The sequence below is a fragment of the Podarcis tiliguerta genome (genome assembly GCF_965153285.1).
Source record: "Podarcis tiliguerta genome assembly, chromosome: 1".
Taxonomy (NCBI): domain Eukaryota; kingdom Metazoa; phylum Chordata; class Lepidosauria; order Squamata; family Lacertidae; genus Podarcis; species Podarcis tiliguerta.
The window spans coordinates 44,116,619-44,132,151 of record NC_139534.1 but is presented as its reverse complement, the minus strand read 5'-3'; the positions used below and the strand labels follow the sequence as shown (position 1 = coordinate 44,132,151).

Genomic DNA, 15,533 nt, shown 5'->3' with positions numbered 1-15,533 from the left:
CGCAGTCTTATGTTCTTATGACTGTCAATTCCACACAATCAGACTTGCCTATGCTAATCTAAAGAATTTCTAAACCACATAGACAAGACTGCAGTAATGCCAATGTTTAACAAAAGCTAACTATAAAATCTGGAAATAGGTTTAAGTCAAAACAGCAATGTTTTGTGAGCTGTCTCAAACCTGCAAAACCCATATGTCCTTTAAAAATAAATAAATCTCCCAACCCTTTTGCAAAAGGTGTAAACTATTTGCAAGGGGGTGGAAAGAGGTGCGTGCATTGCCCAAGTAACCATGCCAAAGCTCTCTCTCTCCCCAACTCAGCTGCACAGAATGGACTAGCTGAGGCAGGGCACGTGTTCACATTCTGCCGAAGCTGGTTGTGTACAGCTATGCACAAATAAGAGCTAGGCCAGGGAGGAAAAATGTCTTGCCCTACAGCAGGGAATGGAATCACGACTCCAAGAAGACACGGTGCATTTCCCTGCTGACCTGGACAACTAGAGAGCCTGTTCCTCTCTCCCTTCCTCATCCAGAGTGAGGGCAATGGGAGTCTTTGCTTGCCCTATGTGATGTCATCACATAACCACACCTGGTTACAGAGTCCTAGGTAATTCCCATATTCATCACGTGTTCCCTAATTGGTTGAGATCAGGCAGCAAAGAAGCCTTTCAAAGATAGGGAAAAAAATGGCACCAAAGCAGCAAGTTGCAGAAAGAACTGTTGTGGGGAACAACATGGCAAAATGTGATAGGTCCTCGTTTCTCCTCAATCTTGACTATTTTCCTTCCCCCCAAAACAGCAATTTCACATTGAAAAGCAAACCTCAGAAGACTTCAGAATAGAGCTAGAACACTCTGATAGGAAGGAATTCTTCTCCATGTTTAACCTGCTTAGCTTTATTGCAGGTCACATTTAAACTCACTGAAAGTTGTGGAGCATTTGTCACATTACAGGTGTAAACAGAGAATTCCAGCTGCTCCCACTTTTTCTTTGAGCCGCAGAAAGGATCTGACAGCTGCTCCCAGTTCACAAGGCAAGGCAACATTCTCCAAGGTGCCCAACTGGATGAGCAGGTTTTTCGGTCCACTTGGATCCTCCCTCTGCTGGGACTCTTCCTGAGGTGACCTCAACACAGCATCCTCTGTGAGTCATAAGGAGGACTGCGGATACCAGCCAAGCAAGACTGGCCTATTTGTAATGGAAAGCTACTTGCATGTCCAAGCCCTATCTGAGAGGACACCCACAAATCATTTTCACAATGATATGCCCTACCCCAGAGGGCACATAGTTGTGTCCAGGACACTGTTCCATTAAAACAACAACAACAACCCAAATGCATTCCCCACTAAAGCAACTCAACAGCACGTCTTAGAAAGAACTGGCTTGAACAAGCGAGCACCACACAATACTTTGCCCAAATTAGCTTCTCTGGAATCTGCAGTTTTATGGGGTTTTGGAGACTACTGTAGGCTGGGGTAGCTCAGCTGGTAGAGCATCAGAGTCTTAATCTCAGGGTTGTGGGTTCAGGTCCCATGTTGGGCAAAATATTATTGCATTCCAAGGTGTTGGACTAGATGACACTTGTGGTCCCTTCCAACTCTACAATTCATGACAAATCATTTTACTTTGCCCTTGGAGAGCAAGGGGACACCCAAAGTAATATTTTTGCCACTCCTTTCAGCACACTCATAGCTATAAAGACTAGAAACTTTGAGAAAGTCAAGATGGCAGAAGGATTCAGCATCACAACAAATATAAAATCACATGGCTTTTCTGTAGTTTTGTAGAATATGTGTAACACTCCGCTGGTGAACTTTCACAGGCACCATCCACATACCTTCAAGTGTTTCTCGTTTCTCAAAACCACACCAGTTTTGAGGCTCCTGTTTTTAAAATTTGCCATGTTCTAAATGCAGCCAGAGAGACAGTCACCTGCAGCATCATGAATAAATACTGGCTGCAGCTTGTGGTTAGTTAGGAGAGAGATTAACCACAATCCTGGATTTGGACGACAGGCTAAGCCAAACCTTGCCTTGCCATGGTATGGTATGGGAGTAAAAAGACTGGTGAGGAGGAAAACAACTGCAAGTTCCTCCCTGGGAGCCCACACATTCCCATAGTCCTCCTGAGAAGCCATAGCTTGGTTTATGATGATCTGACATGCGAACCAGGCTGCAGAGACCCTTGTAACTGCCCATTGCACTTTTTCTCTTTTAGCAACGTAGGAACAGGACTATATGCAAGCGCAGAAATAGCAACAGACAGCACAGGCTCTGCATTCATTAAATACTAATAAAGGTACTTTCCTTAAGTAGCATTTCCCCCAAACTATTTTCAAACATCTCTCAGTGCTGCAGCATATGTCCTTCTCTTTGAGGCCTCGGAGGAGGAGGAGGATAGAAAACATAATTGATTGATATAATTGATTCATGGAAAGCAATTCTATCAAGGTGCCCAAATAAGCTCATTGACTTTCCTTGACCACTGCACTGTAAGATCGGAGAATTCTCAGTGACAAGCTATAGGGCGGCAGCAGGGGGCGGGGAGCAATACTAGCCTACCATATTTGCAAGTCCAGGATCACTTGTCTTCTATCGACTTCTTTGGTATAGGCCTTTACTCCTTTGATTTTAGGGCACTGAAAGCAGAGAAGACACACAACAGTGTTATCTGCCACTGTGATGAGCAACATACTGAAAAAAGGTCCAATTGCTTTCGAAAACAAGAATGTTCAAATATCAGACTAGACCCATTTAAATCGCAGAGGAAACAGAACTTCGAACTTGGTTACAGCAGACAACTTGCCCTCTAAATCCTGTCCTGCTAACTTCTAAATCAGAATGGAACAAGGCATCCTAAACTGAACATCCCTCCCAGAGAAGAGGAATTCTGGTATTTAACAATGCTGCTAAAGAAAATTAAAGGCAAAGCCAAATATTTTGGTTAGACTGACACTAAGTTGTTACAGTCCTAACAAGGGCTGGCTGTTTACACTTCTTGATATTTTTTAAAGCGCTAAAGAGCAGAAACTAAGCAGTTCACATACTTAGTATAAATGGAGGTGCAGGAAGAGAGGAGGAAATCTCTCACAAAGAGGTATATAGAAGTTACTTTGCTTTTAAGCACTATTCCTCCCCCTGCCCAAGCCACATATCCCAAAATCAATTAGCTTAGGTTTTCACAGCCAATGCCGTCACCTTACCTTGTCTCCAAACTGGATTTTAGTGAATGTACATGTTTTCAAGTGCACGTTCTTAGCTCTGATTTTTGGTTCAAGGACTTCCTTAAATGTTTTTTCCATGATGCTCCCAAAGTATGGCCAGGCCTGTTCAAGAACCTAAATACCACACAAAGCAGAAAAAAAGAATAGAAGCTTTGCATCATACAATGGAGTCTGTACTGTGGTTCTGAGTATCTAAAGATAGCAAGCAGAGAGAGAGAGTTTGCTAGTTTCCTTTTAAAAAAATAAAATAAAATATCAGATTACAGCAGGAGCACTCAGTGAGGAGTGGAGTCCACTGCCATTTACTGGGAAGGAGAGAGGGAATGGCGAGGTGGTGAAGAGGCTGGCGGTGTGCAAATACATCATCACCACCACCACCCTTTTCACCAACCGTTCAGAAGCAGGAAACGCATTCAGCACCAAGGATTGCACTGAAAACACATGAGAAGGACAGAGGGTCTCAAGTAAATGCAGTCCAGAACTTGAATAGCCCAGTGGCCAGTGATAATTCTTATGTAAACCTTATATAAACTGCCTGAAAAGTGGTATGCCCAACATGAGAATTTAACCCACCCACTCACTAGAGCAAATATATTTATTCACTGGACATTTATGTGCTGTGTTTTAGATCTAGCTTTAAAGAGAGTATATAAAGTCTGTCCAGATCAAACTTGTCTTGATGTTGGTTCAGTGCCTCACCTTGTTCAGCCATTCCACCCGTTCAACATCAGGGAAGTGAACCTGCAAGCAAGAACGAACAAAAAAGCGAGATGTGAGCTCATTTTTATGCGAAAATGAATTCTAGTAAGGACAATGGGATTATGAAAGACATTGATGAGAAACTATGGTGCACAGAACAACTTGTGAGGTTCTTTTCAATGGGAGATAGTCCATTGATGTGTGTGCATTGGCAAACTTAGTAACGGGTTTCCAAGGAAGCTTGTGATAATCTTACGGCTACGCATTCAAGAATACTGCTTTGGGCTCCCCTTTCCCAACAGGGAAATTTAATTTCATTGAGTCAGTGGCCTACAGAAGACAGAACAGTCAGCATATAAGGCATTCTTGACAATACAGTCAAAAGAAACAAGCACACAGGCAGGATCAAATTCTCAGTAACAGGAGGCCAATCCTCCAGAGTCCAAATCCTAAACGGCTGCTTTTTTCCTTGCCATAAATTTAAAGCACATCAATTTCCTGCAAACTGTAACTTATTCCTCAAAAAGCTATAATTTCCAGCTCCTTTATCGAACTACAGTTCCCATGATTCCTTGGGGGAAGCCATGTGCTTTAATTATATAGCATGGATGTCTGTCTCTCTCACACACCCATCCAGTTATGCTCTGCCTTGACTAATTTGAGCTCCCTTAGGGATGAAAGAAGTGCCTATTTTAGCCGCCTGACAAGCCAATTATTCTCCATCATGACCAGGGCAGTTTTTCTATGCTGCAGTAAGAGGACACAGCTCAAAACAAGACCTACAATGCCTACAAACTATGGGAAGTTAGAGCAGACCCCCTCATACACCAGAAGCTTTGGGGTTTCCACAAGATTATTTGTTCCACAAAAACTCAAACCGATGTAGAATTTACATAACTTTCCTGACTATGGTGCTTGGGGTTCTGTTCTGGGCTTCACTTGCTTCTGCACCATTCAGTTCATAGAGCTCAGCCAACTCAAACATTCACTGTGTCTGTGGAATAGACAGGACCTCTTCAGACTCAAGCTGGGACAATTCTGTTTTGAATACACCTCAGGGTAAAAAGATACCCTGATTGTGGAAGGCTAATATGTTAAGAACAAGAAGGGTTTAATCCTTGCATTATTATTGCTGTTTAAGCTGGTAGAGCATTCAAATACAGTGGAACCTTGGTTCTCAAATGCCTTGGTACTCAAACACTTTGGCTCCTGAATGCCGAAAATCCAGAAATAAGTGTTCCAGTTTTTGAACGTTTTTTGGAAGCCGAACGTCCACTGCGGCTGTCGGCTATTGTTTCCGGGGTGCCTGCACCAATCAGAAGTTGTGCCTTGGTTTTTGAACGTTTCGGAAGTTTAACAGACTTCTGGAATGGATTATGTTTGAGAACCAAGGTACCACTGTACCTGAACCTTCAGACTGACTATGCTATAGCCTGCTATTTATTAACATTTGAACTGGCTCCAAGAATGACGAATTCTCCATTTGAAGATCGTCTCAGACACCAAATCTCTTGACTCCAAGTTCCTCCCACTACTGTAAACTTTGCTTCTGTAGCACTGTCTGAACCAGCCATTAGTGACATGTAAAATTTGGTAGATACACACTGTTCATGGCCCATATAGATGTGAATCCAAGACAATTACTGCTGTCCCAAAATATTCACAGCAAAAACTTAACCCTGTCTACTGAGAGGTAAGACCTATTGATGTCAATGGGGCTTAGGTAAAGGTAAAGGTAAAGGGACCCCTGACCATTAGGTCCAGTCATGGCTGACTCTGGGGTTGCGGCGCTCATCTTGCTTTATTGACCGAGGGAGCCGGCGTACAGCTTCAAGGTCCTGTGGCCAGAACGACTAATCCGCTCCTGGCAAACCAGAGCAGCGCACGTAAACACTGTTTACCTTCCCGCCGGAGCGGTACCTATTTATATACTTGCACTTTGACGCGCTTCTGAACTGCTAGGTTGGCAGGAGCAGGGACCGAGCAACCGGAGCTCACCCCGTCGCGGGGATTCGAACCGCCAACCTTCTGATCGGCAAATCCTAGGCTCTGTGGTTTAACACACAGTGCCACTCGCGTCCCTTTCCCTAGCAAATTGGATTGTAGCCTCAGCAATTTGCTTCCACAGGTGCACTTGGGAAAAGTCTCACCTTAATTCAAATACAGTTTTATTAGAAAGGTAGAGCACATGCCATGCATGCCAAAAGTCCAAAGTTCAAGCCCAGCATTTTATTTTTTTTAGCTGAATAGTTGAAATGATCACGTCATGAGCAATACCTCTAGCTAAGCCTAGGGAACACTGCCGTCTCTCAGAGTAGACAATCCTGAGCTTGATATACAGATCCTGAGCTTGATAGACAGATCTGATAGACATGATATAAAGGAGCTTCATTCTTATGAATTAATTTGCATCTTTTCTTTTAAGAGTGGAGGTTTCAAGCTAAGTCTAGTTCTTGCCATCTACAAATTAAAACATAAAAGCCCTCCAGCATGCCTTTCCACACATAAGCAGTTACTATGCTTTTTCTAGAGGTCAACACACACAGAATTTTAAAATCACCTCATCTTCTACAGTAAATGGTATTAACACATTGGTGTTACTCTTATATGATAAAATGTGCAGCCTCTCAGGCGCTAGAGATCAAACACTGCTGGCATTTAGTAATAAAGGAGACCAATACCACAGGAACCAAGTGGCATTGACCTCAACTGTCAAGCCTTTCTGAATTCTGATTCACTATGAATTGCAGTTTTCATACTAATCAAAACTGCTCTTCTTCTCTATAAAATACCAGTTTATTACAGCTTGAATACACAACTGAGCTACATCTTACTTCAATGTTCCAAGAGAATAATGTCTACCTAGATTATTTGTGATAAAATATCAGTTTCTCTAAGGGAATAATGTTCTGAATGTGGATCCAAATTTATGATGTTTTAATTATTTGGTTGTATACTTCCATGGTGTTATTTTTTAAAAAATGAATTGGTGGTTTAAAAACACTCTTATAAAATAGTTTGCCCTATATACCAGTGTCAGTGGAAATGTTTTATGAGAGCAAATAGTATTCCAACCTCTGGAAACAGCTTTTGTGAAGAGCCTGGATGCGTATCAGTAATCTGCAAAAATGAAGTCACCCCACCTTGTGCAAAGTCACCACTGAATACAACCTAAAGTTCTTCCTTGCCTATTATATGAATGTTATAGTCGACCTTCAGTTTTACAGGTGTAAATAGAAAGTGGAGCATTGCTGTCCAGTAAAAACAAAATGTTTTTCACCTTGACAGCTTCCTCTTTGTTACACAAGAGCAAATGCCATAACATGCAAATAACCGAGCTGGAACAATTGCAGGAAGCAAGATCAAATGGTACTGTCTGAGAGAGAAAACATCTGTATCATATGTTGTATTCAATATCAAATGGGAGCATCAAATATAAGAGTTTCCTGAGTATTCCATCCCAATGACTGAAGCTAGCTAGACAACCAGCAGGTTCAAGAGTTTGATGTCAAGAATGAGGGCCCCTCCCATTGCAAGAAAGCAGTAAAAACTTAAAAACATGCATAATAAAACCTCACACACAGGGAAAGCCCATTTGTTGTTGGCAAACCCAGCTCTAAACAGGCCCGACTGATGCAACCTTCTGCTGCTTACGCTACCCAGACCAACACTTTCATCACAGTGAGCTTGTGGTCGTGAATGTATCCTATGTCACTCCAAGCAGAAATGATCACACAGAGGCATCTACCTTTAAAGCACTTCCTTCTGAAAGTCTAATAATGTTCTCAACTATTTATAACTGCCAACACCTTTTCTACGTAAAATATTTTTTTCCAGTGAAGGAGGAAAAGCTGCTCTTGACCTTCTGCACATTATGTTGTACAGAAGTAAAAGAGAAACCTATGAAGCAATAGAAACTGGACAAGCAACATTCAAGCATGGGAAAATATTTCAGATACTTTAGGCATCATGATAATACGTTGGAAATTCCAGAGTACAATACCAAGGCCTGCTTCTGCTCGGGGAGAGAGATATGTATGTGTGTGTGTGTGTGTGTGTGTGTGTGTGATTGACTGCAACATTGACACAGCTGCAGCAAATAGGGAGGTGGAGTAGATCCTTGTGGGGGAGTCAAGGATTAGTGATATTCCCAGGGTGGAAGAGGCTGAAACACAGACGAAGGCTAGGTTCACAGTCTCTTTTACTGTGAACTTCCAGAGTTGCCAGTGCTGGGTTTTTCATTCATGTTCACTCTCCAAAATGCATATGTATCCTTTGTTATCAGATACATCAAACTGTGTTTTACACAGGTTAGAGTCCTTCAGTCATTCCTAATTCATCTCTAGCCAAGGTGCATAAAACATCCCTGTTCATCAATGTGCTGCCCCCCAGTCTATGTATAAGAACATAAGAAGAGACTGCTGGATCAGGCCAATGTCTCTCCTAGTCCAACATCCTGTTTTCACAGTGGGCAACCAGGTGCCTGTCGGAAGACCATATGAAGGATCTGAGCACTTTCCCCTCCTGTGGATTCCACCAACTTGTATTCAGAAGTATTGCTGCCTCCAACTGAAGAGGCAGAGCAATAGCCATCTGTGTACACCAGAGGTGCACAACCTGCTGCCATCTAGATGTTTCTGCACTACAACTCCCATCAGCCCCAGCCAGCATAGCCAGTGATCAGGGATGATGGGAGGTGTAGTCCGACAACATCTGGAGGGCTGCAGGTTGTGTACCCCTGGTGCACACAAACAGAAATTAATCAAAGCCATACTGATGTGAACAGCTGGGGGGGAGAAGAGCTGTGAAATGCAGGGGAGGGGGACAACTTCACTGCTCTCTCAGGTGGTAATGTGAACACACCTTAAGCTGTTTGGAGAAAGGGCGGGATGCAAAAATGATGCAATGCATAAATAAATAAGCTGCCAGTGCTACAATACCACTCAAGGATTAAAGAAGGATACACTAATATAATATTTAGGAGTCACAAGGGCGCCCTGAAGACAGATTTTCTTGTGATCCAAGGTTCTCCAAGAATGTGGCTCAAAACAAACAAACAAACAAATGTGGCTTCTGGTGGTTTCTGAGTGCCTTGAAGACAGTATTGAAATAGATGTTTGGTGGAGAGAGGTGAACAATATCAAAGCTATGAGTGCAGATGGGACTTGAAGGAGGAGCAGCAATATCTACCTCCCTAGGTAAAAGATTGGGGGGAAATTGAGAGGAGACCCAGGGTTGAGAGCTGGAGGAGAAGCCTGCAACAAGGGAATGGTATGGCTACATTTAATGCACGCAAGTTGAGCTTCTGTAGGATAGTATTTGGAAATAGCCCCCCACCCCTGTTTTGCATGCTGCCATTCTTTCTCTTGCTTAATTTTAAACTGTTGAATTAATTAGGTTAGCATATTTACACTGTTTTATACAAGGCTCTTTAGGCTGATTTTTAAATATTTATTTACTGAGATCATGTTGATTTCAAGTTGCTCCTCCTCCTTTTTTTTTTTTAATTGTTATACTTGCTCTTGTTCATCCTGCGAATGACTTTAGGCACAGTTTTGTGAGGAAGCAGCACAGAAACAAACAGATGATCAAAACTTATGATCAAATTGCCTCAGGGTCAAGTGTAGCAAATTGCACTTTTCCCTCTGCATGTTACTGCTCTTGTAGAGCCAATTGCATTTCAGGCAGAGAACACTATATGAGTTTGACAGTGCAATCCTATTCCTCACAAAGAAAACCCTTGCTTCAGAGTAGGGGTTTCCCTCAGTACCTCAGGAAGCGAGGCAAGGTTTAAGTTCCCCCTCTGATCTCCTTCACTGCCAGTCCCAGCTGATGCAACTCTACATTTAAAACAACAACAGCAACAGGTTCAGAAACGAAAAATGGCATCCAGCTAAGTTTTAACCAGAATAGGCCCACTGAAGTTAATAGGCCCAACTTAATCATGTTCATCTGTTTCAATGGGTTTACTCTGAGTAAAGCTTAGCCATCACACAAATACCCATTAACCTCACATGTGGTTTGCCCAGGGCTCCAGAGAGCACAATAAATCTGAACTCCAAACTCTCTATCATCTCAGTTCACTGAACAGATGAACCACCACACTTATTTTAGCCATCACTGTTACATCTAATGGCATATTAATGTCAGTGGCCTCACAAGCACATACATTTCAAGATACTGCCTGTTATCCAAGTGTTGGACTGGGACTATTCAGATGCTGTACAAAACCTTTACCTTAATATAAAAGTGGGGCTGGGGCTGGGGGGGCGGGAGGCAGAGGTCAGGTGTGTCCCCTTGTCAATAAACATTTTCCCTCTCACTGCTGTGATAAAACTAACACTGTCAAGCTCAGTTACATCTTTAGAGAACCTCTACAAATCATCAGAAGATGGTGACGCTGTGCCTTCCAAATGCATTCCTGACCATTGGTCATGGTGGCTGAGACAGATTGGAAACGGGAAACCAACAACATATTACCTTTTCACTATCAGGACAGCCAATCAGAAAAAGAAAAAAGCACAGGGGAAACAACCGCAAACAACTACAGGTGGCAGCCATGAGTTTTAAGTTTTCTTTCCTGATAACAGTTTTTGTTTTAACTGTTTTCATAAGCTGCCTGGAGCCTGAAAAAGGCGGCACAGAAGTGTATGAGGCTGCAATCCTATAAACACTTCACCAGAAGTAAGTCCCACTGAATTCAGTGGGGCTTACTTCTCAGAAGAAGTTTACAGGATTGCATTATAAGTGACCTACAACATTTCATGCTTTTAAACATCAACCAGTGTGACCACAAAAGATTAACAAAAACCATTCAAAAACATTTAAAGGCTATTAACAGCAATTAAATATACATTACAAAACCAGATACTGAAAGCTAGACACACATTTGGCTTTCAAGGCCTCATGGGGAAAGGATCTGTAAAGTTGTGATTCTAGTGACAAAGAAGACTCCACTCAAATCTTAGATTTCTACTGAGTATGGACCAGAGCAGCACTTCAATGCAGTAGCTTAAGGATATTAAAAAGTCACATTAATTATTAACAGATTTTTAAAATTTACCTACTGACAATAAGCTGGGGTGGCATCTCTTGGCTTAGTTACCACTTACCTCCAAAGTTTCAGACCAATCTTTCAACATGACACCACCAGAATGGAGAATTACCATTCAGAAAAAGTGATAAATTACAAGGCCGATCACTGTTTCTCAGTTTCAAAAGCAGACAACCTGAAAGGGAATCTGCTTTGGCTCAAATATTGTTTCCGTTTCCTTCTGAAAAGCTCCTCACCGGTTTAGAAACTGAAAATGAAGCGGTCTATAAATGCGTAAGACAAACCTCAACGCAAAGAAATAAACCTCACGGCTGATAAATAAGGAAACGGGCACGATTTTTCCAGATTGCCATGGGGGATCCAAAGCGGTCCCCCACAAGCGCCCCCGGGGCGCTCCTTCCCCCGCCCGCGCGCTTACCCAGGCCGGCAGCTGCTGCAAGGCGATGCCCTGGCTGATGGCTTGCTTCTCATCTTCGACGAGCCCGAAGGCTGCCAGCAGCCGGGAGCGCTTCTCGCGCCGGTTCCTCCGCCACCACATCCACAGCAGCAAGCCGATGAGCACCCAGCTCGAGCTGAGCCCCACGTAGCCGGCCAGGTACACGGGCGCCAGGCACAGCAGCGCGCGCGCCGCGAACGAGCCCAGGTGCCGGAGCACGGGCGACACAGGCTTCGGCTCCCCCGACGCCGGCGCTCCGGCGCTCGGCTCAACGCCCGGCGGAGCCGTCGCCGGCATGGCAAGGAAGAAGAAGACGCAGAAGAAGAAGAAGCGGAGCTGCTCCCAAGCGAAGGACCGGCGGCGGCGTCGCTTTTCCCCGCCCGTCCAGCCAGGCGCTTCGACGGAGCTGCCGCTTCTCTAGCGCGCGGAGAGTTCCAAAGCGGCGACCATCGCGGACGCCACTCAGCGGCTCCAAGGCTTCTCACAGCCCGAGCCACGCAGGTGTTGTTGTTGTGGCGCTTTGCCCCGCCCCCCTAGGCTTCTCTCAAGGGAGGGGCTAGGGTGGGAGAGACCATGGGCGGAAGAGGCACCCACTGCTCTCTGCTGCCCTCTAGAGTGCCTCTCGTTTCATGGCGAAGGAGGAAGCTACTATTGGTCCATCGAGCAAAGGGCCATCTACACCAGGGGTTGTCAACCTGGTCCCTACCGCCCACTAGTGGGCGTTTCAGGACTCTAGGTTGGCGGTAGGGGGTTCTACTGCACAAGCTGAATCCTCCTTCCATCGAGCACTGGTGGGCAGCCTGGATAGCTCAGTTGGTTAGACTATGGTGCTGATAACGCCAAGGTTGCAGGTTCGATCCCTGTATGGACCAGCTGCATATTCCTGCATTGCAGGGGGTTGGACTAGATGATCCTTGGGGTCCCTTCCAACTCTACAGTGCTGTGATTCCTGCTATGCTATGATTCCATCAAGAAAGATGCATTAGTGGGCAGTAGGTATAAAAAGGTTGACTACCCCTGGTCTAGGGACGTGGGTGGCACTGTGGGTTAAACCACAGAGCCTAGGACTTGCCGATCAGAAGGTCGGCGGTTCGAATCCCCACGACAGGGTGAGCTCCTGTTTCTCGGTCCCTGCTCCTGTCAACCTAGCAGTTCGAAAGCACGTCAAAGTGCAAGTAGATAAATAGGTACCGCTCCAGCAGGAAGGTAAATGGCGTTTCTGTGTGCTGCTCTGGTTCGCCAGAAGCAGCTTAGTCATGCTGGCCACATGACCTTGAAGCTGTACACCGGCTCCCTCGGCCAATAAAGCGAGATGAGCGCCACAACCCCAGAGTCAGCCATGACTGGACCTAATGGTCAGGGGTCCCTTTACCTTCACCCCTGGTCTACACAGACTGGCAGTGGCTCTCCAGGAGTCTCAACCCAACCTAGGGATCAAGCCTGGGGTCTACCACTGAGCCAAGGCCGTTCCCTAAATGAACTTAAGCTTTGACATTTTTAAAATAAAGCCTGGTTCAGATTAGTGGTGTGTGTCCCTGCCCTGGTTATTCTGCGACATGTAGTTGACATAATAGTGCGTTAATAGTGGGTTTATGATGGACACACGGCTATCCTTTATTAGTTATGTGATACTATTATGTAGATTATTGTCATCCTGAGAGGCACCGTAGTGTTAACAAAAGTGACATGCACTCAGTGGTGCACAGCACAGTGACTCTGCAGGTGAGTCGCTGCTGCATGTGGGGCAGGAGAGTAGGAGGGGCAATATGGGTGGAGACTGGCGCTGTGCAAATGCGCCGCAGCACTCCTGCGACTGCATTTGCACAGCGCTGACCTCTCCTGTCCCTCCTTGGCCCTCCCAATCTCCCTGCTGCTAAGCAACATTGACTCCACAGCTGAGAGGTGAGCTAAGTGCCACAGCCCCATCCCTCTGTCCACTACTTGATTTGTGGTATGGAAAGTTACAGAAGTTCAGCAAGAAGCTACGGGGCGTGTGCTGACTGGAAATGAAGCTGTATGTCCACCCTGGAACACATGCAGGTATTCACTAATGAAAGCAGAATCACATATAACTGCACCAATACCAAAAAGAGCACAAATAAGCATGAATGCACCCAAAAAACACCCCACACACATGGGTGGGGGTGGAGTAATTTGTACTTTATGTTTATATATAAAAAAGGCATGAACCATTCCGTGAAGGTTGGGCTTCAGGTACGAATCATAAGTAAATGCTTAATTTACTTAATTCAGGTACAAATTCATAAGTAAATGCTTAATTTAAGCATCCAGAGGGGGAGGAATTGAGGAGGGAGATCTGTAAGATTTTATGTTAACTACTTAGAGGTTGTAAGTCCCTCAGGTGGCGCAATGGGTCAGTGCACCTGTCTGTTAACCGGAAGGTTGATGGTTCAAACCCACCCAGGGACAGCAGTGGACAGGATTCCTGCATTGCGGGGGGTTAGACTGGATGATTCTCAGGGTCCCTTCCAACTCTACAGTTCCATGATTCCTATTATTAAGTGGTTTTTAACGGAGGCTTTGGCGGGGTGGGGGCAAGAAGGCACTTTCCTGTTCTAGTAAAATGAAATGCACAGCCCTGCCAGCACCTTACAACATGGGATACATTTGGGGTCCCCCCCATTTGTTTTGCCCTTCATCTGTCAGGCTCTCCCCTTCTCCACGACTCTTGCCTTCTCCTCCCCGCACCCCCATCTTGAGCCTTCTCTCTTTTCTCATTACAGTGGTACCTCAGGTTACATACGCTTCAGGTTACATACGCTTCAGGTTACAGACTCCACTAACCCAGAAATATTACCTCGGGTGAAACTTTGCTTCAGGATGAGAACAGAAATCATGCTCCAGTGGCGTGGCAGCAGCAGGAGGCCCCATTAGCTAAAGTGGTGCTTCGGGTTAAGAACAGTTTCTGGTTAAGAACGGACCTCCAGAACGAATTAAGTACTTAACCCGAGGTAGCACTGTATCTTTAATAATAAGAAACACCATCTTCTAAAAGAAAAAGAGGGATGGTGCGGCCCTGGAGGGTTGAGGTCACTATATAATGGTAGACTAATTACTGGCAATTACTAAATTCCACAGGCAGTTACTGAATTAATTAGTAAGGAGCTACCAGCTGAAGCAACTATGAAATGGCGTCTAGGGCATGAAAGATTGTGTCACAAATCTTTAAGTGCCAGGAGGTTCTTGGTCATGTCTTTTACAGACTAGCATGGGTAACCTCTCTGGAATTGTCAGCACACAAACTGGTGCTTCCAAGCTGTCTTCAGGGGCAGCCCCACGTAAAGTGCATTGCAACAATCAATCTGAGAGATTATGAGAGTTGCGATGACTGTAGCCAGCTTCCTGCCCTGCTGGGAATGCAACAACTAGTTCGCTGGATGAGACTTGACAGACATGGGGTAGTATTCAACTGAGTTTGCTATTATTTATGCTATGCATTTTTGTGTTTTTATATTGTAAACTACCTTGTGATCTTCAGATGAAGTATGTTGATAGGCTGATAGATATATAGGTAATATTCTCTCACAAAGAAACCTGCCCAGCTAGTTCAGCAATGGAATCCTCCATTAGAGTTTAACCCTTGCTTGATCTAGGGCTCCAGGAATTAGAAGTGACTCAGGGCATCACACAGATAATAGCCTAGGATGGCAGGGCTCACAGCATGAACACTCCAGCATGTTTTGCCTCCTCTTTTTATTTCCTGGGCAACCCACAAGCCATAGCTCTGGGTTCAGTGCAGAACAAGATAAGCCCCCCAGAATCAGCCAAAAACTCACACAACCCCACTTCTGCCTCTATTTTATTTTACTGTACTTTTCTGCATTTGATTAATTTGTTGTTGCTGCCATCTAGTGCATAAAACAAATATTGAAAGGGAAGCTAGGTGAGCAGAAAATTCTGAGCCAAATCAGAATAGGAATGTAGTTACATGCAGCCAACTCAGGGCAGATTAACTTGTAATCATGATTAAAATGTATTCACAGATTGAAATTGTGAGGGATGCATTTGTGCAGCAATCAAGTGTGCAGTGAACACACTTTTTAATGGAGCAGAAGAAGAGTTTGGATTTGATATCCCGCCTTTCACTCCCCTTCAGGAGT

General features: G+C 44.6%; 1 protein-coding gene across 1 annotated transcript in view; it reads right to left on the bottom strand.

Moving 5' to 3' along the window:
* Window positions 1-11,947, bottom strand: part of ESYT3 (extended synaptotagmin 3) — a 37,959-nt gene extending 26,012 nt beyond the window's left edge. The window contains exons 1-4 of the mRNA XM_083407830.1: window positions 11,395-11,947; window positions 3,923-3,964; window positions 3,203-3,337; window positions 2,562-2,638 (exon numbers count right to left, since the gene is read on the bottom strand). Coding sequence (XP_083263956.1) covers window positions 2,562-2,638; window positions 3,203-3,337; window positions 3,923-3,964; window positions 11,395-11,709 — 569 coding nt within the window. The 5' untranslated portion in view covers window positions 11,710-11,947. The remainder of the gene's footprint in view (window positions 1-2,561; window positions 2,639-3,202; window positions 3,338-3,922; window positions 3,965-11,394) is intronic.
* Window positions 11,948-15,533: the final 3,586 nt, after the last annotated feature.